The sequence below is a fragment of the Denticeps clupeoides genome, chromosome 14 (genome assembly GCF_900700375.1).
Source record: "Denticeps clupeoides chromosome 14, fDenClu1.1, whole genome shotgun sequence".
Taxonomy (NCBI): Eukaryota; Metazoa; Chordata; class Actinopteri; order Clupeiformes; family Denticipitidae; genus Denticeps; species Denticeps clupeoides.
This window is the reverse complement of record NC_041720.1, coordinates 20,112,219-20,137,697: the sequence shown is the minus strand read 5'-3', so window position 1 is coordinate 20,137,697 and position 25,479 is coordinate 20,112,219. Positions and strand designations below refer to the sequence as shown.

The following is a 25,479-nucleotide window of genomic DNA, read 5'->3' as shown; positions in this document are numbered from 1 at the left end:
GGCACCTGAGATGATTGTTCTTCTCACACATTCTCCTCTCACTTGGGTACATTAGAAGAAACCCTTCTTTACCATTTGAAGAGCGGCCGGAGCACTGCTTTAGCATTTCAATGTGAGGTTTATACACACACACACACACACACACACACACACACACTATATATATATATACAGAATGAGGATGGGACAGAACAAGGATTTGATTATACTAATAATCACAGATGAACACAAATTATGAAATCAGGGAGCATGAAACAGAAAACACAAAACTCCAATCTGGGACACAGGGAATGGCAGGACCCGGAAGTGTCAGGAATGTGACGATATGATGTACATGACAAAAAATCTTGGAAATATATATATATATATCCAAGATTTTTTTGTCATGTACATCATTACATGAGGAACGAGTAAAGAGTGCTGAGCTTTTGCAGTTCAGTTCAGATCTGGGGTGTGTGGCCCCTCTGACCCCACTTCAGCAGATATGAGGTATGAACTCACATTTATGTCTGGCATGATTTGAAATAAATGCACTTCCGGGTCCTGCTCCTGCTCCTGCTTTCATGCTCCCTGATTTCATAATTTGTGTTCATCTGTGATTATTAGTATAATCATATCCTTGTTCTGTCCCATCCTCATTCTGTCATTTGTCCCTTTACCTTTGTCCTCAGGCAAAAAAACTCGAAATGTAACCTTTACCTGACAAAAGAGAGCCAAGACTGTGAAAAGCAAAAATGTGTCAACATGAATGCATGCATGTATCCGATATGCTCAAAGACAGGATCAATTAAATAATGCACACACTCTTTTGTCTATTTACATTCACATTTATGGCATTAATTAGATGCCCTTATCCAGAGCGACTTACAACCAGTAGTTGGACAGTCCCCCTGGAGAAACTCAGGGTGAAGATGTCTTGTTCAGGGACACAATGGCAGTAAGTGGGATTTTAATACCTCTGGTATTCTGTTCCACTGTGGGCATGTGTCACCAAAAATATGGAATTGTCCTCACCAAAGAACTGCGATGGCGACAGCTGGAGCACAGGTGTTATGACAAATGGACATTCTTGCTGGGAATTCGAATTTCGCGGTGAATCCCCTGGATGAAATGAAGACCGATTCCATCTGTGTGCTGACCATGCGTGATCCGTGTAGTTACTGTCCACAGTCACACACACGCAGCTAGCTGCTCCACACCTTAAGAAGGATGGTGCCACTGCCTGAGGGGCCTATGAAACCTACAGATGAAAAGTGTTTGGCATGGCATTCATCCCAGTAATGCCCCGTGGTGTCCCAGGCGCTGATCGTAATGGAGGAGGGAAGTGGATGGGGAGATAAAAAGATGAAGATAGGGATGCTGAATGCTGTGGAGCCTCAGGACTCAGCAGCAGGAGGAATTCATGGGGGAAGAGATGAAAAAAGGGACATTTATTAGGATCCATCATGATGTGCGTGTGTGTGCTTTATCAGGGGGGGCATGCTGATGAGCTGCTCAGCATCTCGAACCCGTCCACGCGGCTGCCTCGGACGCCAGGTAAGGGTTAAGCGCCGGCAGCGCGGGAGCGGGCATGACGTCATAGCGAGGGACTCTCGTTTGGCAGCGAGAGTGAAACACTAGGTGGCAATCGCAGCCACGCGCGGGGTCCGTCAGGTGACGGAGACGTGATCCGATCCTCCTGCCCAGACCTGGAGAAGGAAAAAGTCGCATCGAAGCGCAGGAGCGGGTGCCTCGGCCGGGGAAGGATGGGGGTCGCACCCCGAACCTAGATGGCCACCTTGGAAAACAGGTGTCAGGGAAGTGACGTCACGACGCCCGGAAGCCGGAGGTGGGCGCCTCGGCGAGCAAGATGGCAGCGAAGTCCGACGGTCGGGGGGTCGCCACCGGCTTCGCCCAGCTGCGCAACCTGGACGAGGACCCGCGGCAGGGCAGCTCCTTCCACATCTGCCACTGCTGCAACACCTCGTCCTGCTACTGGGGCTGCAGGAGCGCCTGTCTGCGTTACCTGACGGGGACGGGGACGGGGAGGGACGGCCGGCGGCCCCCGCGGGAGGAGCGCCTCTGGCTGGACTGCCTGTGGATCGTGCTGGCGCTGCTGGTCTTCTTCTGGGACGTGGGCACCGACCTGTGGCTGGCCGCGCACTACTACACCCGGCGGGACTACGTGTGGTCCGGCCTGACGCTGTTCTTCGTGCTGGTACCCTCGGTGCTGGTCCAGATCCTGAGCTTCAGGTGGTTCGTGCAGGATTCCACGGGGGGCGGGCTGGGCTCGGTGGAGGGGCTGAGCAGGCGCAGGGCCACGGCGGGCACGGTCGCCCGGAACCGGTGCTGCCGCACGTCGGTGTGGGTCTGGCAGGCTTTTCATCCACCTTCTCCAGATGGGACAGGTCTGGAGGTAAGTGTGTCTGCTCGGAGGGTGAACGTGAGCCGATCAAGCCGAGATCACCGTCGTCGTCGTCATCATCATCATCATTATCGCTGGTATCTGGGCCAGTAGGTGTCGGATTGGGGTGAGGGGGTGAGAGTAGTAAAGACTAACATCTGTTCTCACCGACAGTCCCGCAGGACTGTGATGCCACCGACGGTTCTGCCATTTCTCATCAGCTGCTGTCTGCCTGTCTGCGCGCGGCTCGCTCATGCGAACAGACAGACAGACAGACGGACGGGCTGCACTGTTATTACCGGTCTGCAGCGACGCCGCAGTGTCCGCGCGCCCGCCGGTGCCATTTAAGGCGAACAGGGAGCGGAGTGTGGAGAATATCCATGTCTGTCTATCCATCCTGTTCAACTCTTCCCAGATGTCCTCCCTCTCTAGAAGATATCGGTGTAGATCGTGAGGGATGCTCAGTAATGTCAGGATTTATAGAAATTACTTACCCAGCCCTTTCCATCATGAATGCAGTCCATTGCTGTGATGATTGACAGCTCTCAGGCAACCTCCTCCTGTCAATACATACAAATAAGCATTAAGTACCAACAGTGTTTGAGAATCCTCTAAAATGCATGGATATTTATGATGAACTTCACATTCGCAAGCGTATTTTTGACAGAAATCTGCCCCCCGAACGTTTAGAGTAAGTAGTGAGCGCGGTGGGGGTGCGATCACTGATCGTGTGGAGAGCGGCATGATGGCACTGACATGTTGGTGTCACCGTTTTGGGTGTTTTCTCACCACGGATTCGCGGCTTCTCACCACGAACCCCCTCCCGAGTAACAACTCGGAGTGGCAATTAGGAGTGACAGCTTAATCAGCGTGAGCCAAATAAGTGTCTGTTACCAACGTCAGCCCTCAAATAAAATCCATTCCGAACCTTCTAACTCACACAGAGCGGAGCTGTCCGGTCCTGAAATCCGGACCCGGAACTACATGTGTTGTCTTTTCATTTCTTCTGCTGCCCTGTTCAAGCTGACCGGATGTGCATCAATTCTAATCTTCAGAAAGCCCTTCAAAACATTGTCTTAACATTTCAAACGGGAAGAGAACCACGTAGTCTGGGGTTGTTCATACCTTCCATCAGTTTCCTGTGTGAACCTCACACAGAAAGGGTCTGTAGACCCTTCTGTCTGGAAGTGAGAAATAATCTATACATTTGCTTCAGAGGTTCCTAAAGAGTTGCTGGGATTTATGTTAAAACACAAAACTGAAGCTTCTTATGAAACAAACTAAACAAAACAATAAAGGGTCAAGTTATGAATATACAGCGCTCACAGTTTGGAGACTCCAATCTGTAGCACATTTCTAGCCCAGAAACCAGTAATGCTGTTCCAAGATCTGAGAGCAGTTTACATTTCTGAGATCAGCTTATCTCACCATAGGTGGTCAGCATAAAAATGCATTAAAACTGAGCATTTTATTTAGTGTGTAAATCTTTTGAACTGGCATGAATTGTATCTCTCAGATTGTTGCTTCTCTGTGAAACGTTCATCGTGTTTCATGTGAGTATAGTCATTTTTTACCTGCTCCACCACAGCTCACAGATCTTTTTTGTAAGTTCTCGGATGGAGAGACACCAGACCTCCGGTAACAGCCACCTTTGTTTTGTGGCGGCATGCCCATTAGTCTGGATGTAGCATAGTGGCAATTTGCACATTAAGGGCAATAAAATGGGTGGTGCTTGGTGTCCCGGCAGAAATAAGACAACCCCTCATTACTAGAATTCGTGCTACAGGATACGTCTGTTTGCCGCTTTAAATGAAATAGCTGTGTGGTGTGGCCATGTGAGGATTAGGATGCAGACCGAGGCAGAACTGGGTCTCCGGGCAAGACACCAAGTCTGTTTCATGTAGAGTTATGGCTCGAAAGTGTTGGAAGGTTAATATATAGGGGTGAATAATACTGCATGAAGTAGTCCTGATGCTTCTGGATCGACACACACACACACACACACACACACACACACAGACACACACACACACATACTACATTGCTGCCTATGCTTGCTTCAGGCTAAGGTTCTAGAACGTGTCTGTTCCTTGCCCCTGGGTTTGTTTGCCTTTTGATGTGATGGCAGGTCTCTGATTTCTAAGATCAAACAACTTCTACAGTAATCCAATGTTTCCCTTTCCTTTACTAGAATGCTTTCCCAGAATGCCCCCTGTCCCTCACTGTCCCCATACTATAGTTAAAGCCATCATGACTTCCTTCCCCTATCGTCCTCCCCTGCCTGTGTTCCTTTAAAAAAAAAAAAAGCTCCACTTGACCTCCATTTCTGTCAAGGAAAGTGGAGCATCTGTCAGCCCCCCATTATTGGCTCTTTTTTTCCCCCCGTCTGTCTGTGATGGTTTGGGCCACGAGGCCTCCCAGCTCAACTGTGCTACTCACATTGTGCATAAATTCTCTTAAACGTGAATGGGCCCCTTCAGCACCTCAGTTCTCTGAGCTCTCGGCCGTCCCCATCCCCAGCCAGCTTCGTCTTCCTCTGGATGAGAAGTCATGGTTCTATAGAGTGAAACTGTGGTGACTTGCTGCAGGGTTTACTACCCCTGAGTACTATAAACAGTTCTTAAAGTATGCAGTGTGCATATGGTTGATGAGCACATGTGGAGGAAGGACCACATTTCTCTGGTCTTCTGGTTCTGTCCTTCCCAGACCGGAGTTTTGAGTTTGCTTTGTCTTGTGGTTTCCTGAATCCCTTTATTGATTTCATCTGTTGTTATCAGTATAAATGCGTCCTTGCTGTGTCTTGTTGTCACGACCGGGGGGACAATGGACACCGAGTGTAGGTAAAAGGAACACAGTTTATTGGGTGAGCATAAAGGGAATGGTCAAAAAAAAACCCACCACGCCTGAACCTAGTCCCATCTGGTGCCACAGTGTGCGTCTCTGTAGGGCTGCAGATCACTGCTGCCATCTTGTGAAACCCCACAGGTCCTTTGCATTAAAAGGGTCGATCCTCTCGTCCTGGATCATGGGCAGATGAGTTGCCCCGGAAAGACCTCGTGACCCCGCACATTTACAGCATTTACCAGACGCCCTTATCCAGAGCGACTTACAATCAGTAGTTACAGGGACAGTCCCCCCCTGGAGACACTCAGGGACACAATGGTAGTAAGTGGGATTTGAACCTGGGTCTTCTGGTTCATAGGCTTTTACCACCCATACACGCACGATCCTGTATGGTACACAAAAACAGACAGACATAATACAAACTACACCGACCAGGCAGAGGGAGAGACCGGGAGTGAGCGCCGCAATCACGCAGGAGGTGTCGGTGTCGGCGCGCCTGCACCCGCTGTGGTGCCCAGGGGAACCGAGCGTCACGCTTGTCCTTGTTTTATCATCTGTCATGTGTGGCCTGTTTATTTATTAAAATCCCTGTGTTTGTGAGCTGAGCGTTTGCTCCCTGTGAACCTGACACAGTGAAAGAATCACAAATTAGGCATAGGCCACGTACCCCCGTGATCATTCGCTACACCCTTCCCAAACCAACAACTTTCTGGTTCTTTTCCTTCTTCCCGTGATGCCAGTGGGACTGCGGACGCACTTTCTGATCCCCTCACAGTCCCCAGTGGGGTCGTGGAAGGTCACATTCTGGACATTTCATGGTTCTCCGGGTTTTGAATTCATTTTGTCTCGTGATTCCTTGATTACCTGGTTTGTGGTCATCTGTTATTGATTCGTATAAATGTATCCTTGCCATTTCCCGTCCTCAAATACGTGTTGGTCATAGCAGATTGTGGTGAAATGGTCGTAAACATGGAAGTGTGCCCGAGCAGCGTTGAGTCACAACGAGGCACTGGCCACATGGCCACATCACTCACTTCCTGCTCATTCTTGCAGATGTCCGTGCTGGAGAATTTCCCGTGCAGGTACACGGTGTAACACCATGTGTAAAACAACAGCTGGTGTTGTGCCACGGCGCTGACAGCATCGCAGAACGACTGGTTTCATGACAGTCCTCCACAGCAGCTGCTGTTTCAGTTGCAAGGACTCGTTTCCTCTACTCCACCTGAACTTGCTGCATTATTCACAAATAGTTACTGAATACAAACTCAGGATTTGTCTCAGCCAGTCAGGTTGTTGGATGAAATAAAACTGAAAAATGGAAAGATTGTTCACACTGCCTTTGTTCTCCCTTTTTTTTGTCCATGTGCTCTCAGTGCAGGATGGTAGGCAGGCCGGGGTCTCAGGGGGCCTGAGGGTTGAGGGAGAGGGCCATCAGCTCATCATGCTGTCAGTGGTCCATTTGCCATCATGTGCGGCCCCATGGGACCTCTGCAGCCCAGGAGCATTTTAAATGTGAGAATCCCGCAACATCACCTCGCAAGGCTTCAGATCTCACATTCTGAGCATGTGAGATCCCTCTTAGGAAAAAAAGCTGCACACTGTGAGAACAGTGCCTCTGAACTGATAGACAGGAAGTAAATAAATTCCACACCATCCTGAGAGACCGTAATACTGCGGAATGGTTTTAAAGAAATGGTGAAAATGTATGTTTAAATCCTCCAGATTTTCGCACAGTGCTGGGTGGTTAATATTAACCAGTTTGAAAATGGTGGATGTGGTGGTGTAATCAAAACATTTGCTGTTCAGACCCTTTAGGAGTTTGTGGGCCTTATGTGGCAATGACAAACTGTATAGTATTTATCAGAGGAAATATGTGTCACATGCCTGATCTGCACTGCCTGCTCAATCTGTATATACAGTAATGTTCAATTTTTGTGTGATTCGTATTCTGGCGTGTTAGCTTTATCTTGATGGTTTGTGAAGAACCCAAGTATAAATGGACACATTTAGATCACATGATTATTACATTAAAAGACAAATTAAAGGGTGCAGGGTGCACGACTTCCAACAAAATGGCACATACCAAGACATGACAATTCTTAAGACCTGACGAAGACACAATAGGCACAGATTTATACTACTACACAGATGCAAACAATCAGGGCAATCAGGAACACAACATTGACACCCCCCCCCCATTGTCAGATCATTACAGTTTTGCTTACTGGAGTTAAGTTAACGACTCCCAATGTGTGCACATTTTGTATGCCTGTGTAGTAGCAGAAGCCACATATTCAGCAGAACAGTAATAGTAACAGCATTTTATTAACTCATTACAGACAATGCTTATTCATAATTTGCGGTGATGGTAAAAATGTAAAGTTTTTTTTGCACATTCTTTTTCATATATACTGACCATTTAGACACATTTGTGACCATGTTTATTTTGCCTTGCAATAATCTCTGATATCACATCATGTCATTCCACCTTATTACAGACTGCTGCTGACTGCTGAGAATAACTGGATCAGAGTTGTTGAGAAGATCATGAGGAATAAATTAGATTTCAAAACACTACATTCAAAAATCAGCAAATACCTCATCTGCACTTCTGTTACTCCAGCTAAACACATTCACTTTCAATACTGAACACTTCCACCTTTTTCCAGCAAAAGTGGATTTGTACTCCCTGAATTTAGTTGGCACATCAAAAGAGTCTTTTGGGGTGGGGGTGGGCATGGAGAGCAACTCCACTTTCATCTGCATGCCAGGGAGAACCCTCTCTGTATAACAGACAGGGACGTTGTCTGGAATTAAAAGGAAAACAGAGGAATGTTGTGCTGCACTCATAGCACGGAACTGGGTTGTTGTGGTGCTGGAATGCAGCCTGTGCTGGAGATTCTAATCTGCTGATTGATGCTTCACAGCCAGGACAGGAACAGGAAAAAACAAGCTCATAGGCTTTGGGAAATGTAGAGTCCCCATAAACATCTATTCTGCACTGATATTCCTTGGTTCACTGATATTACGGGGTTCAGTGGTAGCCTAGTGGTTAAGGAAGCGGCCCCGTAATCAGAAGGTTGCCACTGAGGTGCCACTGAGCAAAGCACCGTCCCCACACACTGCTCCCCGGGCGCCTGTCATGGCTGCTCACTGCTCACTCAGGGTGATGGATTAAATGCAGATGACAAATTTCACTGTGTGCACCATGTGCTGTGCTGCTGTGTATCACATGTGACAATCACTTCACTTTATTATTTTACATTTACATTTACATTTACATTTATGGCATTTATCAGACGCCCTTATCCAGAGCGACTTACAATCAGTAGTTACAGGGACAGTCCCCCTGGAGCAATTTAGGGTTGAGTGTCTTGCTCAGGGACACAATGGTAGTAAGTGGGATTCGAACCCGGGTCTTCTGGTTCATAGGCGAATGTGTTACCCACTAGGCTACTACCACCCTACTATTTTAACCTAATTTGTGGTACACTACAGTGAGGTTACTGTTTTATACTTTCAAAACAATGTTTAAACATCATGTCTCCAAAATGAAATCATGATAAAACATACCATTTGAAAGCACGTCATTTATTACATCCAAAAACGAAAAGGTTCTGAATGTCGAATTAGCCGAAACAAAAATAAAATAGATTTTGCAAGTGTAAATTAATTTATTTCCTCTGTTACTGTGTAAAATGAAAATTCTGAGTCTCATTTTGCATAAGAAGTAATGAATGAGAGCTGCATTTTTCTGAATGCTGCGTTTTTCTGGATCCGAATCTTCTAAAAGAAGAAGTATGCTCACTTTCAAGAGAAGTGAGCATACTGTATGGATGCTCACCCCCCCAGTTAGTGGGTCAGGGAAGGGTCCGCCACATCTATAGAGAAGAAAATGACCACTGATGAGTGGGCTAGTTTATGCTGAACATCATCAAGGATTGTATTCAGGACCAGATTTTCTTCCATGTTCACTAACGACATGTTAGTTCATTAGTTCATGCAACATAATATTTTAATTACAGTGCTGATATGGTAGTGGGCATGATAGTGATATGCAGAGATTCCATTTTTGCCCAACAAGGGGTATCAGGAATATGATATATTGACTAGTACAGAATGAGGATGTATGCTAGAACTGTCAATCATGCACACAGGCTCCTCCCATTTTAAACTTTATTTGTAAAATCAGTATTAAAGTTAGTCATCAGGGTGTTAGAAATAATTACACACCAACTAAAAGGTTCTTCTTTAATATCCAGATAACTAGCTTTCCTTTATTGATAACCACACACTGTAAGCTGGAAAGGTTGCAAGGGTGGAGGAATGTGAAAAAGTCTGGAGTCTGGACTGAGGCAGTGCTCCACTGCCCACACTGACCTACTTTCCAGGCAGATCCCCGCAGTGATTGGGCAGGCCGATGATGCTTAAGCATAGCACAACGTAACAGCACGCATTCTGCCGCACTCATGTGTGAAGTTAGCCTGGGGCGCTTTCTCTTATTCTCAACTGAGTTTTTCTAATTCTACTAAAGTTGAGTCAACACTTTTGAAAAAACTGTAAAGCAGATCCAATCTGGTCTTATGGGAAATACCTTTGACCACTTACTTGCAGAGGCACAAATACGCACTGCAAGGTACATTTTGTATAGATTCAAACATCAAATATCCATCACCTGTCAAAAAATAAATAAATAAAACGCCATTAATGAAGTATAAAATGGGATAGCACCCTTTGGAAAGAAGATAAGGCTAAGACAAATTTTTACATTTACATTTACGGCACTTATCAGACGCCCTTATCCAGAGCGACTTACAATCAGTAGTTACAGGGACAGTCCCCCGACACTCAGGGTTAAGTGTCTTGCTCAGGGACACAATGGTAGTGGTAGTAGCTTAGGGGATAACACACTCGCCTATGAACCAGGAGACCCAGGTTCAAACCCCACTTACTACCATTGTGTCCCTGAGCAAGACACTTAACCATAAGTTGCTCCAGGGGGGGACTGTCCCTGTAACTACTGATTGTAAGTCGCTCTGGATAAGGGCGTCTGGTAAATACTGCAAATGTAAATGTAGTAAGTGGGATTTGAACCTGGGTCATAGGTGAGTGTGTTACCCACTAGGCTACTACCACCCTTTTTTGATGCATTTAGCTCTTGTATGTATGCATGAATATTTAAAAACTAAGCTTTTAAAGACTAAGTGTAATATTTTTTAGCAATTTACAAACTGAGAAAACACAATGAAAATCTAAATCTAAAGTCATTGTTTACTGTGTGCAAGAGATTTGATGCTGTTTTGAAGGAAATGGTGGTCAAGGGGACCTCAGTGTCAGTCTGGCAGATTATGAGTCTGTTTCCTTACCCGCAATGATACGTCATGCGGCGGCAATGGAGGAACATTTCTGCTATTATTATGAGCTTGGAGGGTTCCACATGTTTACTGCATGTAGGAATTACATTAATAACACATGTTCATTGATAATGGGCCCCAGTGGGGACCGAATGTGGTGAAGTGCAGCACCCTGTTGTGTTTTTACTGCCTGATCTTTTCTGGCCTCTCTGTCTGGATGCTGGTGTTCTCCCTGTATCGCTCTGTTATCTCCCTGTCTCTATCTGTCTCATTACCTCTATCAATCTAGATTGTCTCTCTGTGTTGTTTTTTCCTCTTTGTGAAGTGATGACAGTTGTATTAGCGGTCAATTGCAGGGTCGCTCTAACTCTGCTCCGCTGCTTCTCTGTGTCTGACGGGAGGGGAGTGTGGGTTGAGAATGAGAAGAAAAGTGCTGTTGGGTTCTGTTGCTGTTGTTTCCCACCGAGCACAGTGAGATGCTGTCAGTTCCCTTGGGTGCATCTGGCTCTGAACGGACTTTTTTTTCTTTCGACGTTCTATTTCTAATACAACATTCTTAAATTGATGCATGATTTATGATGTTTTCTTTATATAACTTTGCTGTCAGCATGAACCCTTGTGATTAATCTGCATGACTGGTGTGCTCCACAGCAGATTTCCTTAGCTTGCAGACTGAAGTTTTCCCAAACTACATCAAAAAACGTGTTTAACGTTTGGTATGTCCTTTCCATGTTCTCACCTTAGATGGCATGATGCTTTGCTCTTTGCAACGTATGACCCATTGTTTTTCGGTGAACGGTTCCTAAGCAATGTCATTTAGTAGCAACAGGTCACATGACCTTGTGAAAATGCAAATTAGGTTTGGAACTAACTGAGGTACGAAAACCCTACAACTGGCCTGTGTGTGTTCTTTTTTTTAAGAATCTAGTGAGTTAAACCCAATGATCAAGTCTTATAGTTCAGGGGATCCTTTTAGTCACATCGTTATCTATTGACTTCATGAACAGAATGGTGTGTGTGTGTGTGTGTGTGTGTGTGAACGTTCATGTTGTCTGAGCAAGACATTTTCTTTCCTCTATTCCCCTTTATTCCCTTTAAACAATCCTAACCTCATAGACTGAAGGTTCACTTCAGTACTCGTCTGCCTTTCTAGCTTTTATGTTAGATCCGTTCGATTCTTTGTAGTAGCTTCGAGGGTAACACACTTGCCAGGTTGAAATCCTACTCACTCGCTCCCTGAGCAAGACCCTTAACCCTGAGTGCCTCCAGGGACTGTCCCTGAAACTACTAATAGTAAGTTGCTCTATATAAGGGAGTCTGATAAATGCCATCAATGTCAATGTCTTTGGTGCAGGACACAGAGTCTGTCTATTCCGCACAAAAATGATTTTTTGTTTGTTTGCTGAAGCTTTTGGATGGAAGTCTGCATTTGGCTGACAGAGGTGCCTTTTCATATGAAAAGACCCAACCATAACTAGTTACTAATTAGTTGAATTAATTAATCACTCCGTCTGAATCCACGGTGAGTGTGTGTGCGGTGAGTCAGCTTATGCGCTGAGGCTTTGATGATGCGGCATCAGAGGTCTGTTTACAGATAGACAAGCCCCGTTTGATCTGCTGTAATGTAAGTCGATGGACGCCACACACCATTAATTACTACATTTTGAGAACCTCTGTTCTGGGGGTTCCCACCTGTGACGGTGAGTGATGACACACAAGGAGCAGAAGAATGGTTAGCAGCTCGGCAAACTTCTGCACCACGCCGTGAATCGAAATTCATCTACCTCGCCTGCCCATGACGTCCTCAGCTCCTGCAGGCAGCCGTGGAGGGGGTGCTGGGAGAATTCAGTTAACGTAGCTTGAGGGAGGTAGACACTTTGCAAGGTGGGACATTTTTACATCACCACCATAGAGGCATTTATCTAATATTCATCCATGTTCAAGAAAACTGTAAACAGAAAAAAAAAACAGGTATGAAATCCCAACTTACTATCCTGGGTTTTTATCATGTTATATACTGTAAATAACATTATTGTACCCCACAACAAGTCCCCAACACTTTCGATTTTTGGAGTGAGCAAGAAAGAAACAGAACAGATATAACAGAATTAGACATGATCTTCCTCACAAATATTGTGAGGAAGGAGGAACCCATTTCATATTGAAGCATGTTAAGTCATGGCAGTTTTAAGGGAGTTTGGCGTTTTTTTTATTTGTGACTGTTATCTTGGGAAAAACACTGCAATCACTATTTTGTCCATGTGATAATGACAGGAGCAAATGTACATCACCCATAAGGAGAAATGTCAGTTAATTTAAGAATGAACTTTTTTCAGTATTTCCTGAATGGTTACTATTTACTTTTTTATGTTTTGTAGGTGTAGCTCATCAGCCTTTAGCAGAAGATGCCAGAGCCACAAGAGGTCATTTCTTTATGATAATTACCATCTGTCTGCATATTGACATGCACCCACCCACAGGAATATGTCCAGAACTGTTAGCCAATATTAGTAAGTGTTGTTTTTACGATCGTTCTGCCTCTGACTCAAAGTCCAATCTGGAGTGTTCATGTAGGACACCAAGATACATGCAGAACATACATTCCTAGACATTCCGAAAATCATCTAGAAGAAACTTGTCATTGCCACCGTTGTATAGTTAATCTTTTATTCGCTCTCTGAGCATTTTCTGAGCATAAGAATTTTCACTCTTTGCATCGCTCCTTTATCTGTTCCCATTAGCTCTGATGGGATTATAGCCAGTTTTGGTGTCTCTTGGCTATTTGTTGGTCAGGTAACTGGCTCCTTTGACGTTTTTCAATGCTGTCGGTCACGTAGAAGCTGGAGGAATGGATGGGCGGTAAACTCTAGGGACCGTCTGGCATGCTGGTGGAGGCGAGGATGCAGACATGCTCTTGGTTTTGTGAATGAAGTCAGTACCTTGGCAGCAAGATTAAAGTTATCCTGTTGAAAGGTCATCTGGCAGACATTCAGGGTAAGATGCCACTAATGCAGTGACTCCCGGGGGTCAGCGGGGCTTTCTTCAGATGAAGTATTTACACCACACTATCTGTAAATCAGACAATATTCTTCTGTCAAATCAGAAACGTCAGACAAGTGTAATAATTTTATTTAAAATGTAAAAAAGTCATAAAATATAAAAGTCATAAATAAAATATGACATTAGTGATGTTTGCTTTACTTGAACTGAATGAGGCGGTGAGTGCATTACAGGCAGGCATTACAACGTTTTTCACTTTGGTTTTACTTTACGTTCTATTCTGCTGAAGCCTGTCATCTAATTAATAACTGCTTAGATCGATATAGAAGAATGTTTAATAATGTTATTTTAAACATGATTACCTTTATAATTTCGATGTACTGCGTACTGTGTAGATGTAGGTGTACTGAAGGGGGGAACTTTTTCATTTAAAAAAAAGACGTGTCTTTTTGTGGTGCTCAAGGATATTTATATGGTTTATCGACATCATTTCTGCTGCGTTGCATAACAGACATAACTTGTCTGCATATTTATTTTTTAGATTTGATTTATTTATTCATTTTTCCCCTGTCCTGTCATTAACAAAATTCACACATGAAAGTGTGTCTCTGTGTCTTCATTCACAGCCTTTTTTTTTTATTAAAATATACTGTTTTTCAATTAAGATGGGGGACAGGAAAAAGGGACAAAGAAAAATAGTAGTTGGGGAGAAAGTCAGCATATAGAGGGGGGGGGGGGGGCACCTTGTTATATGAATAGTGTATCACATGTGTATTTGTTGATTAATGCCTCCCTTTTATGAAACCAGTTTCGTCAGGATGAATTATGAGAGGGGTTATCTTCTCCAGTCTTTTTGAGAGAGCTTTGCAGATTATTTTAAAGTCAATGTTAATAAGGGATATCAGGCAATAGGGTAGGGAATGGTTTTAGCAAGAGACTAATGTTGTCAGAGTTCATATGAGGTGGTAATTTACCATTTTCTTTGCTTTCCTGTAACATTCTATAAAAATGTGGAGCCAGCAGAATTCAGCAGGAAATCCATCTGGACGTAGGGCCTTTTTATTGGGCATACTATTCAGGGCTTCCTGGAGTGCACCTGGTGTTAGTGGAGAGTCCCATTTGATTTTCTAATCATTTTGGGTCACATGGTCCTAAGTATTCAGACTCTTTGCTGTGACACTCATATATTTAACTCAGGTGCTGTCCATTTGCAGTTGGGAGATGGGAGAATGTTGTAGAAAGTCAACCATCACTGCAGCCCTCCACCAGTTGGGGCTTTATGGCAGAGTGACCCGATGGAAGCCTCTCTCAGTGCAAGACACATAAAGGCCTGCATGGAGTTTGCTAAAAAAAACACTTGAAAGAATCCAAGATGGTGAGAAATAAGATTCTCTGGTCTGATGAAACCAAGATAGAACTTTTTGAAAGTGAAAGTGATACACTGCAGCACGAATGTGTCCTCTTTTTTTAACCCATCACCCTGAGTGAGCAGTGGGCAGCCATGACAGGCGCCCGGGGAGCAGTGTGTGGGGACGGTGCTTTGCTCAGTGGCACCTCAGTGACACCTTGGTGGATCGGGATTCGAACCGGCAACCTTCTGATTCCCCCTTTTAAAAAAAGGCATGCAATAATATGATCTCTCAAAGCCAATGGATGTACATAATGTACATGTACATGTAAAAAATGTAAATGAGAGGATCTGCAAGGTGAAATGGCAGAGGATCCCCAAATCCAGTTGTAAAAAACTTGTTGGAATGACCTCCTTATGTATTAGAAGTAAAGACACAGATACATGATCGCTGACAGCTATGGGGTGTATCTCAGTGTTTGAAATGTTACTCAGCACTGAGCTGCTGATTAGGAAATAATCCAGACGAGAATAGGAGTGATGGACATGAGAAGAAAGAATATTCCTTGAGTTTAGGGTGAAAAGAACGGCATGCATCACAAAGTCCATAGTCACTCGTGTACTGTTTAACTAGATTTATAAATTCCCAATTCCTCTGAGATCCAGCTGTACTAAGCCTGTCCATTTCTTTATTTAGTCCAAAGATGAGGTCACCCCCAAGGACAAGTGCAAAATCTAAGTGTTCAGAGAGTACGGTAAAAAAAATATATATACTGACAATATACAACTTTTTGTTAAAAATAGATAATTCAATGATTAGAAATCTCAGGCGTTTTTAGGTCATCTGTTGCTGTGTCAGGTCTATGAGATTCTTGTACGTTTTTTACGTTGGATAAATATTTTTTGTGACAAATCTTACTGTACCCATAGATGTGTGTTTGTAGCTAATGTTGCACGCTGCATGTAACTGTTGCACGGTCTTCACAGTACTCTGTAAAGATGTACTTCATGTGGTGACACTGAGTGTACATGGTCATGCTGTGCACATGTGAAAAAATCGAGGGTGTTGAGATGGAGTGAGTAGAAAAGCAGGTGATCCGTGCAATAGGAAAAGGGAGAAGTGAAGAAAGCATACAAAGGGGTGATTGGGGCGGGATGTATGAGAAAACCGTTACACTATCGTTTATCTGAGCTAGATAAACGATAATGAAAGAAGTGAAGAGGATCCAGGTACTTATCTGGAATGGCATTAATACAACGAAGGAGTGGTATTGAGGTGATGTGTGGTGGAGCTACCCACCCAGATCTGGCGTTATCAGAATGGCATACCCTTGGGTAATGCGCAATTTTCAGGACTGAATTTTATCAACAAATTAAATGATTTATGTCAGGTTTTCAATGGCATTAATTTGTTTCTGCTCATTAAAACATTTGAACTCCTGGTCACTGTATACCACTGTATACCACTGCAGATGTACCCTGTTGTCATTGCTGACTGTACTGACTGATGGTACAGCATATGCTTGGTGCTAGGAGACTCCCTGAAGACAACATGGTACGCTGGTGTCACCCAGAGCCTGAGACTGAGTGTAACGCTGTCAATCCAGTGTGACAGCGACAAATTATGATGCATGAGCCAAAAGGGAACCTGAGAGAGGGAGATGAGCTGTTAGGAAATACACCTCTTATCTTCTAAGTATCTAACTGCAGGAATAAAAACTGAAAACCCTGAAAAAAAGAAAACATGGCTGTGTATGATTTCACTCGCTCATCCTCCTGGGAATATTCATAAAAATGTGTCATTTTTGTTACATAACTATAAAGATGCGTCTCTTTGAACGTCGGTGGTGTATGCAGATGTGGCGCTGCGCCCCAGAAACTGTCACCGTCACAAAGATTCCACTAAGCCGCAAGGCGGGCGTCTGGGTGCCTGGGGAATGGGAAGATTATCAACACCCCCTCATCATGGTACAGATGCGCGTTCAAACATTCTGTAAACGCTACAAATCCGCACCCCAGAGGGTTTCTGCTTTTCTGCAACCTTCCCCAGTCGTCCCGCTCTCTGTCAGTCCAAAATGGAGATTCTGCAGTCATTCCCCTGCCCATCTCCCCCACAGGCCCCAATAATCATTTATCCAACCCCCCCCCCCACCCCCCCCCACCCCCCCACCCCATTCTGTGCTGGAGGCTGAAAGATTGTTCCATAAAAAGAAGGGAAAAGGGGGTGGCAGCGGAGCCGGTAACGAAATGGTAGAGTCTGACGGATTGAAGTGGGCAAGAGATGGAGGGTGTGAGCGGAATGGTAAAGAGAGCCCCCTCCCACCCTGAAACATGTAGGCTGGGGTGGGGGGGCACGGTTGGTCAGTGGGTTGGTTGGTGAGTTAGAGCAGAGGCACAGAGCCAGAAAATTGCATTGCGTGTCTGCTGATTAGTTTAACACCTGCCTCTTGTTCCCTCTCCCACACAGACAAACCTTCCTCTCCTCTCATCTCACCATGCAGAGGCAACACTACCCATGATTCCTTTCTCTCTTCATCTCCCTTTGATGGGCACTGTCACAGACTTTGTCCCTTTCCCTCTTATCCCTCTTCTTTATCTGATTCAGCACAGATGTACTGACACCAGCATAGATGTATTGACACCAACAGCAAGCATGTCGAATTTATAAAGATGTGGTTCACTGTTATAATTTCCCAGGTACACATGCCACCATATTAGAAGTTCACCATAGATCAACACACTTGCCATTTTACCAAACGTTACAGTATTTATCAGATACGTTTTTCCAAAGCACCTTACAACCAGTAGTTACAGGGAGAGTCTCCCTGAACACTCTTGATGTTAAGTGTTACTCAGGGACACAATAGTAGTAAGTGGGGTTTGAACCTGGGTCTTTGTGCTCTTTGTGTTACCTACTAGGCTCCTTCTCCCTCTCATATTGGCCACACCCAAAAACACCCGTAAAAAGGGTATTTGTGTCACATCCGGGAGCTGACAGGGGAATGAGGCGCAGAAACGGGACATACTGGGAATGGGATATTATTAACAAAAACACAAAGGAAAACGGTGCGAGGGCCAAGAACAAGGAAAACAAAAGGCGAGAACGTAATCAGTGGAGGAGGTGGGGTGGACAGTGGCAACCACAGTGCTCCTGCCCTGCTGTGTCCTCCCACTGGAGGACCCGTACCCTTTGGCTGGCTCCTAGATTCGTCCCACATGGTGGCCTTGGTCCCTCCAACCTGCACACAAAAGTCATGGCCGACCCTTCCGTCCCCTCTGACGCTTCTTTACTGCGACCACTTACTGCACCCCCGGTTGGTGCCTTCTGGTGACGTGCAACCCCTGAAGCGCAGAGACAGTACACACTGGGAATGAGATTTTATTAATAATAACACAACAAAGGAAAACTGTGCGAGGGCCAAAAACAGGGAAAACAAAAAGGGGAGAAGATAAACTAACCCGCAGGTGTGTGGCGACTGCCAGAACTGAAAACAACGCTACTCATACATTGCACGGTCCACATAAAAATGTTGCAGCCTCCAATGATGGATCAGTCTGTAGTGTGATTTTTCACTTTATATTAGAGTGTAATACACCTCTAAACCTCCTTGAGTTGATAAATTTGATTTTCATTTATAATTTGAGTTGATCCACTTTTTTAAGCACGCTGTCTGTCCAAAATGTTTAATATTTCGTTGGACTGCCTTTGGCCTTAATTACGGCACATTCACTATTGCATTGTCTTGATGCGATGTTACAACATTTATTTTCATCCAGAGTAGCATAATTTTTTCCCCATCTTGTAGAGCTGATGGGACAGTTGGACCACTGTGGAAATTATTTTCCAGCACCTCCCAAAGATTCTCAGTGGATATGGATGTTTTATGTTCCCTAAACCACTCGTTCACAATGAGTCCAATGAATCCTGGCATTGTCATCTTGGAATATGCCCATGCCACCAGGGAAGAAGAAATTGTCTCTCCTTACCTTGATACAATCCAATCTTTATGCTCCATCTCAAATTAATTTAGTTTAATTTAGTTTTATTGATTATTGTCATTGTACAAAATACAACAATATTTAAGGTGGCATCTAATAAAAGGAGAAAGCATATAAAAACAGATAAAAACAATCTTCGTTGCACAGATACCCCTAAAACATGCATAAAAAATCATGTAAAAATCAACACTAATTGAAGCTGTTCTTAAATCTATTGGTCCTTTTTTAAATGTTTCTGTACTGTCTCCTTGATGGGAGCAGTTCAAAGAGCTTGTGTCAATGAGAAATGTCCTTTAAAATGTTTTGTGCCTTCTTGAGACACCGGGAACTTTGCAGCTTCTCTACTGTGAGGAGAGGGCAGCCAATGATCTTCTGTGTGGTTTTAATGACCCTCTGAAGTGCCCTCTCTTAGGCTACTGTGCCGGGCAAATAACAACTTGCCACCGACATGACCTCCTTAGGACTGGAGTTTGTAACAAGTGTTACTGCTGAATTTCTGCGCTCAACATAGATTACCATCACTGTGGCGAGGAGAAAAGGCGGTGCAGAGAGAGGAGAAATCCAGACAGACCACTGCTTCCCAGCCTCCAGTTGATCCTGGATTGCGACTAACAACAGTATTAATAATAGCATTTTTGCATTCTTCTCACCATGGAGAAATGGCATCATTCACTAATTCTGAACTCTGCTATTGATCTAGCAGGCTAAACAGCATGGCGTCATGACAGGACAAGATAATAGCAGAGGATGGGTTTATGACAGTAACGACTGTTTGGTAATCACAGTGATCATGGACAGCAATCGATCTCCAGACTTGGAGGACCTTTTATCTTCACCAGAGAGTTTACCATGATCATGATAACTGGTAGAATTAGCAGTCAGCAGAACACGCATCCTGACGCAAGCATTAGAACTTAAAATTATTGCTCCCCAAATTCCAACAACATGTGAAGTGCGCTACTAGAAGGGCCAAAAATGTCTAATGGAACATCAAGATAGGCTACAGAGCTAGGCCACTACCTCATGTGGGTCAGTTTGACCACGTGTGCCCGTGTTTTTCATTCCTGCATATGCACCCTCAGGAAAATTGCTCTCACAATCACAATCTCACCATCACATCCACACATTGTTTTTCTCTAAAATGGGAAAAATTCTATCCCAATCTGGCACAAACAAAAAGGCTTTTTTTTTTTTTTAAATGCTGTCTTATTAGTCCAACCTCCAACCTGACGTATAACCCCAAACGCATACATACAAAAATGCCGGATAACTTGTTCAGGGGTGCAGAACCACATAAAGCAACTATCATGGCTGCCCACAGCTCACTAAGGTGATGGGTTAAAAACAGAGGACACATTTCATTGTGTGCACCGTGTGCTTTGCTGTGTATCACAATGACAATCGCTTCACTTAGATATCATTCCTCACACCAATGATCCACATCACTTTGCATACAGGGTGAACAGATGCCAATACTCAACAGTCTCACAACTGGTGTGTCAAAAACCAAAGCGTTTATATTTACGTAACATTTACAGCATTTACCAGACTCAGACACCCTTATTCACCATGACTTACAATCAGTAATTACAGGGACAGTCCCTTTGGAGCAATTTAGGGATAAGTGTCTTGCTCAGGGACACTATGGTAGTAAGTGGGATTTTAACCTGGGTCTCACGGTTCATAGGCAAATGTTATCCACTAGGCTACTACCGCAACGCATCTCTTTTACCGGCCGGAGCACAATCTAGGAGCGTCTAATAGAGATTGCGTTAGAATCAATTGAATACCCCCTGTGTCTGAAAGAGATGATTGTACGTCAATGAACCATGCATCGGTTTTTCGTGCAGTAGGAGTGAGACTGTGTTGCATAGCTACAGCCCTATACGTCACGTTTTCCTCTTTGGAAAAGCCGGGGGGCTACGTGCGGCTGCTCTTTTGGGGTTTTAGACTGCCATTTAGCTTGCCACCCTTCCCCAAAAACTGATAGGAGCTTCCTGTCTGGCCACAGACAGAGGGTGAGAGTGGCACCCCCAGAAATGCCTCCCCACAGGGCTGTGGCTCAGTGGAGGGGCTCCTCTCTGGAGACAACGAGCCTGCCTACAGATAGGAAATGGAGCGGCTGACAGAATGGTTAGGGAGATCAATCTGCAACAAACAGGTCGTTGTTGATTTCAGGAGGGGCAAAAATGACTGTACATAAATGGGGACTGTATGGAGAGGGTGGGTTGTTTCTTGGGAGGAATATCTGATCTGAAGAGAGAAGACTGTACATCCTGAAAGTTCTTAGGAAAAACTACATTTTTAAAATTAAAATTAGCTAACTGATCATTGGTTATCTTAAGGCTACAAAGCTATTTAGTCCCAAACCCTTTGACTGATCATGCCAATAAATGTGACCCTTCTGAAACATATCTTTTCCATGTTCCAACCACAGCATTAGGTAGGTTAAAATAACTTGTTGCCAGGTGAAACATAATTAACCGCGCAATAATTATCGGACGTTAGGCATCTTACCTTGTTTGTTAAATCCAGGATATTTTTTGGCATGTAGTATAGAGTTTTCTATATCTGGGTAGAATATTGCATAAGATGAAAAGAGCATGCACATGGACCTGTTACAATAAAGCAAGATGTTTAGATATAGAAATAATGTTTTGCTTTGGTTCCTTCTCCTTTACTGATTTGTAAAAGTAGCTTATTTTTGACCTGTAGTATGTAGTAGTTTTCCACAAAATATCACATTCAGAGACGTGTCAACCATTGCAACATTGCGTGGACATCAGGGTCGGGGTGGGGGGGGGGGGGTAATTCACAGTCGGATCTGTTCCCGGTGAGGGTTGGACTTTCTAGGTGCAGCCATGGTGTGGAGGGTGTCGAGTTTGGTGGCAGGAGAATCTCGTCTCTGCTTTTTGCGGATGATGTGGACCTTCAGCTCTTGCTGGGTAGGTTCACAGCCGAGTGTGAAGCGGCTGGGATGAGGATCATCATCTCCAAATCTGAGACCATGGTTCTCGACCTGAAAAGAGTGGCTTGCCAACTCCGGGTCGGGAGAGAGGTCCTGCCTCAAGTGGAGGAGTTTAAGTATCTCAGGGTCTTGTTCACGAGTGAGGGAAGAAGGGAGCGGGAGATGGAGGTGGCTGGGGAGAGGGCTGTCTGGGATTCCCTACTATGGATGCTGCCCCGCAACCCGGTCCCGGATAAGCTGAGGAAGACGAGGATGAGGATATCACATTCAGAATTGACAACAACGAATCTGGGACACGCATACAACCTGAACATGCATTCATGTTAGTGATGTTTATGGTTATGCATGTTTTTTGTTGTTCATTGTTTTCTTTTCATTCCAGTCATTTCAACTCTGAATTCAGGACAGTGTCACAATTTACATATATTTTACATGTGTAAAATTACAAAGGCAATTCCTAATGGTCAAAGGCCATAGCAATATTTAGCTAAACTAAAAGTGCACTTTTCGGTTATTTAAACTAAAAATACATAGTGTTGTTCAGCATCAATCAGTGTGAAATACCTGCCAAAACTCAAATTGAAAATTGAATTGCCAAATTGAATCAGCTTCTGTTTCAACTAAAGGACAGTACTTATTGTTGTGCCCTATTAAAAAATACTATATAAGAAGAGATAAATAAGAAGACATTCCTAAGACAACAAAAAAAGACAAGCTACTCTGACTGCAGCTCTGCATGTCAGCTCTTCCTCTCCTCCTGTCCTCTCATGCCTGCTCATGTGTTCATGCCCCTCTTCCCCCAATCCTCTGCATGTCATTTACTTAAATATATTTAGATCATATTAATTCAAAATAATGAAAAAGACTACCCCATATAGTAAGTTAATTACTGACTGTTCTTTCTACATCAGTGTTCTGTGTGGTCCCGCACCTGAAAATATCTGGTCAGTAGTTGTCCTTTAAAGTGACTAATTTCTGTCTGGTTTGAATTTCGTTGCAGCAACTCATCTCCAAAAACTTTAGTGTTATAACAAATTTACTGCTGGAAGAACAAGTTGCAGTGTCTCTCAGCAGTATATATATGGCCATAGGATCATCAATTGTTCTAATACTGTGTCACCAAATGATGGAACAATTTCAAGAAAAAGTTCCTCAGCTTCAAATTGCCAAGAGGTTTAATAATTAAGTCGTCTAAAAGTTTTGGTAATTTTTTATTCAAAATTATCCAATTGTAGTCAATGAAAATTGTATTTTTGTGTCTCTTTTTTAGTAATGCAGTTCTCTTTAACCCAGTCCCAAATGAAACAGTTTTCTCGGTCACCCAGTGGTGATGTTTTGGTTGATGTATGAGCAGGACGAACAGGAAAAAGTGAATGGATCTCAATGTAAAAAGAGGGATCCCAGAAACAATGAGTGTGGGTCCGAAACTAACACGTTAACTAAAGGGTGTCTCCTGGTGGTGAGATCGGAGTTTTTGCACATTTTAGTGCACATCTGTGAACATCTGTATTCAGTGTATTCCTATGCAAACTCGGCATGCTTATAAAAGTAATGGCACACCTCACACAATTAAGTTCTATCGGCTGATATATTTAGCTTGACAATACATGCTCTGGTATGAATTTTGTTGTTGTTTTTTTCAACATTGTGCTTGATCCGTAAGTCAGCCCCAAATGTTAAACCGTGTCTTGACAAGATCTAGGAGTCACCTTCAAATACATCTTTATCCATTTAATCCATGGATAAGGAAGACGTAGAGGCACAGGGAAACAGGATGAACCTCCTCGAATTCCTGTAGCTGCCACATTATTCACTCTACATTTTCTCCCATGCCCTGCATCATTTCTTGCTGCTGCTGCTGCAATGTGATCATCAGGTGGGGGATTTCCTCTGCGCCGCCGTATGCTCCTTTATGCTGCCAGAGAGAAAAGGAATGAGCAGATGCAGATTCTTGTGCTGAATATATATCAGGATGACTGGGGAAGAGAACAGAAAACACCATCACAGATAAGGCTCATGCTCAGCCACAGGATGTACACTTTCAGGGAGTTCTGGCAAGAGTGGAGAGTGACCATGATTCAAGCAGGGATCATGCACATGGGAGCAGTCGGGAGAGTTCATTTCGAGAGCTTTGCAAGAGCACAGTTTGAGGAAGCATGAATATGACAACGGTTTAATTCAAGAGGCCGGGAGGCAGAAGGCTGTATTCATCTGTATAAACTTGGGTTGTTCATCTGTATAAACTTGGTCAAATTTGAATATGGCTGCAGTTCAGAGACCCACAACCCATTCTGAAAAGTTTCGTATGTGGCGCAGTGTGCTCTGTTACACTGTGAAATTGTAGAGACCAGTGGGAGGCGCTTAAACCTACTCCCCATCAGTAATATCAGGCGTTTTTCTACTCTAGAGAGGGTACCGCAGCTCTAAATCTGCCCCTGTCATGCTTTCATAAAAGCCTAATTGAATTCAAAGTGTGTGTGTGTGTGTGTGGGGGGGGAGACATGAGCAGGCGGGAAGAGAGGGGGGATGGGGGGTTTGGAGGGAAGCCCCAACAGGCTGTGGCTCATAACCGACGTGTCCCCATATCGAAACAAAGCAGGTAGATTTAAATGTAGATATGCAGATAAAAAATTCCACTCTTCTGCTGTGGTCGAGTTGAAGCTCACTGGTAATCACAGAAGCATTCAGTCACCTTATCAGAGTGACTCAGTGGTGACTCATGTGAGTCACCAATTACACATCCATTATAAATACATATGTTTAAGCATTCACTCATGCACAGATCAGTACATGTTATTCATAATTTTCTACTATTTAAAGTGAAGCATTTTGTTTCAAATCACACCGATCATTTTGGCAAGATACAGAATGGTGCTGTAAAATGCTGAAAAAATTGAGTGCAATGACAAATGTGGGATGTCTGATGAGTACAACACCAGTTACATCACCATTTAGAACATGTTTGTTTTTTTATGGTCACGAGACTGATGGCTAGGGGTTGTCAGGTTGTCAGGGGTTGTCAACAAGGATTCAGAGCGTGTGACTTTTAGATGTATGTTGTTGTTTTTTTTTTTGCATAATACTGCCTAAAATACATCACACAGCTTTTCTGCGCCTATTAATTATGGAACACATTTAGACAGACAGTCAACAGAATATACCAATTAATATGTTACGATTTTAAGATTTTTAAGGGGAAGTCCAACATACAATTAATCATCACTAGAGCATGAACTGCAGTTTCATGCAGTGGGCACATAGCTCAAAAGTATATGTCAAAAGGGGTACAGGAAGTTGTCACTGACCAATCAGAACCTGTTGTTTCTGATGTCACGCCCCCGGTGCCTCCCATTTGGGGAAGACAAAGAGGGTGGGCGGTCCTGACGGCTGATACTTCGCACGTTGACGTCGGACAAAAGGCATGTAAAAACCGGGGTGTCGAATCTTCACCCACAACTCTGCATTCAACACAGATATCCCCTCCAAGCTGATCCAGAAGCTGTGGGCGCTGGGACTCAGTGCTACTCTGTGCAACTGGGTTCTGGACTTTCTCACCTACAGACCGCAGCATGTGAGGATCGGC

At 44.1% G+C, this 25,479-nt stretch overlaps 1 protein-coding gene across 1 annotated transcript in view; it reads left to right on the top strand.

The window, feature by feature from the left end:
* The first annotated feature begins 1,567 nt into the window (after positions 1-1,567).
* xkr6b (XK, Kell blood group complex subunit-related family, member 6b) overlaps positions 1,568-25,479 on the top strand; it is a 41,850-nt gene continuing 17,938 nt past the window's right edge. Inside the window, 2 exon segments of the mRNA XM_029002002.1 lie at positions 1,568-2,359; positions 2,361-2,395. Of these exon segments, the coding sequence (XP_028857835.1) occupies positions 1,850-2,359; positions 2,361-2,395 (545 nt within the window). The 5' untranslated portion in view covers positions 1,568-1,849.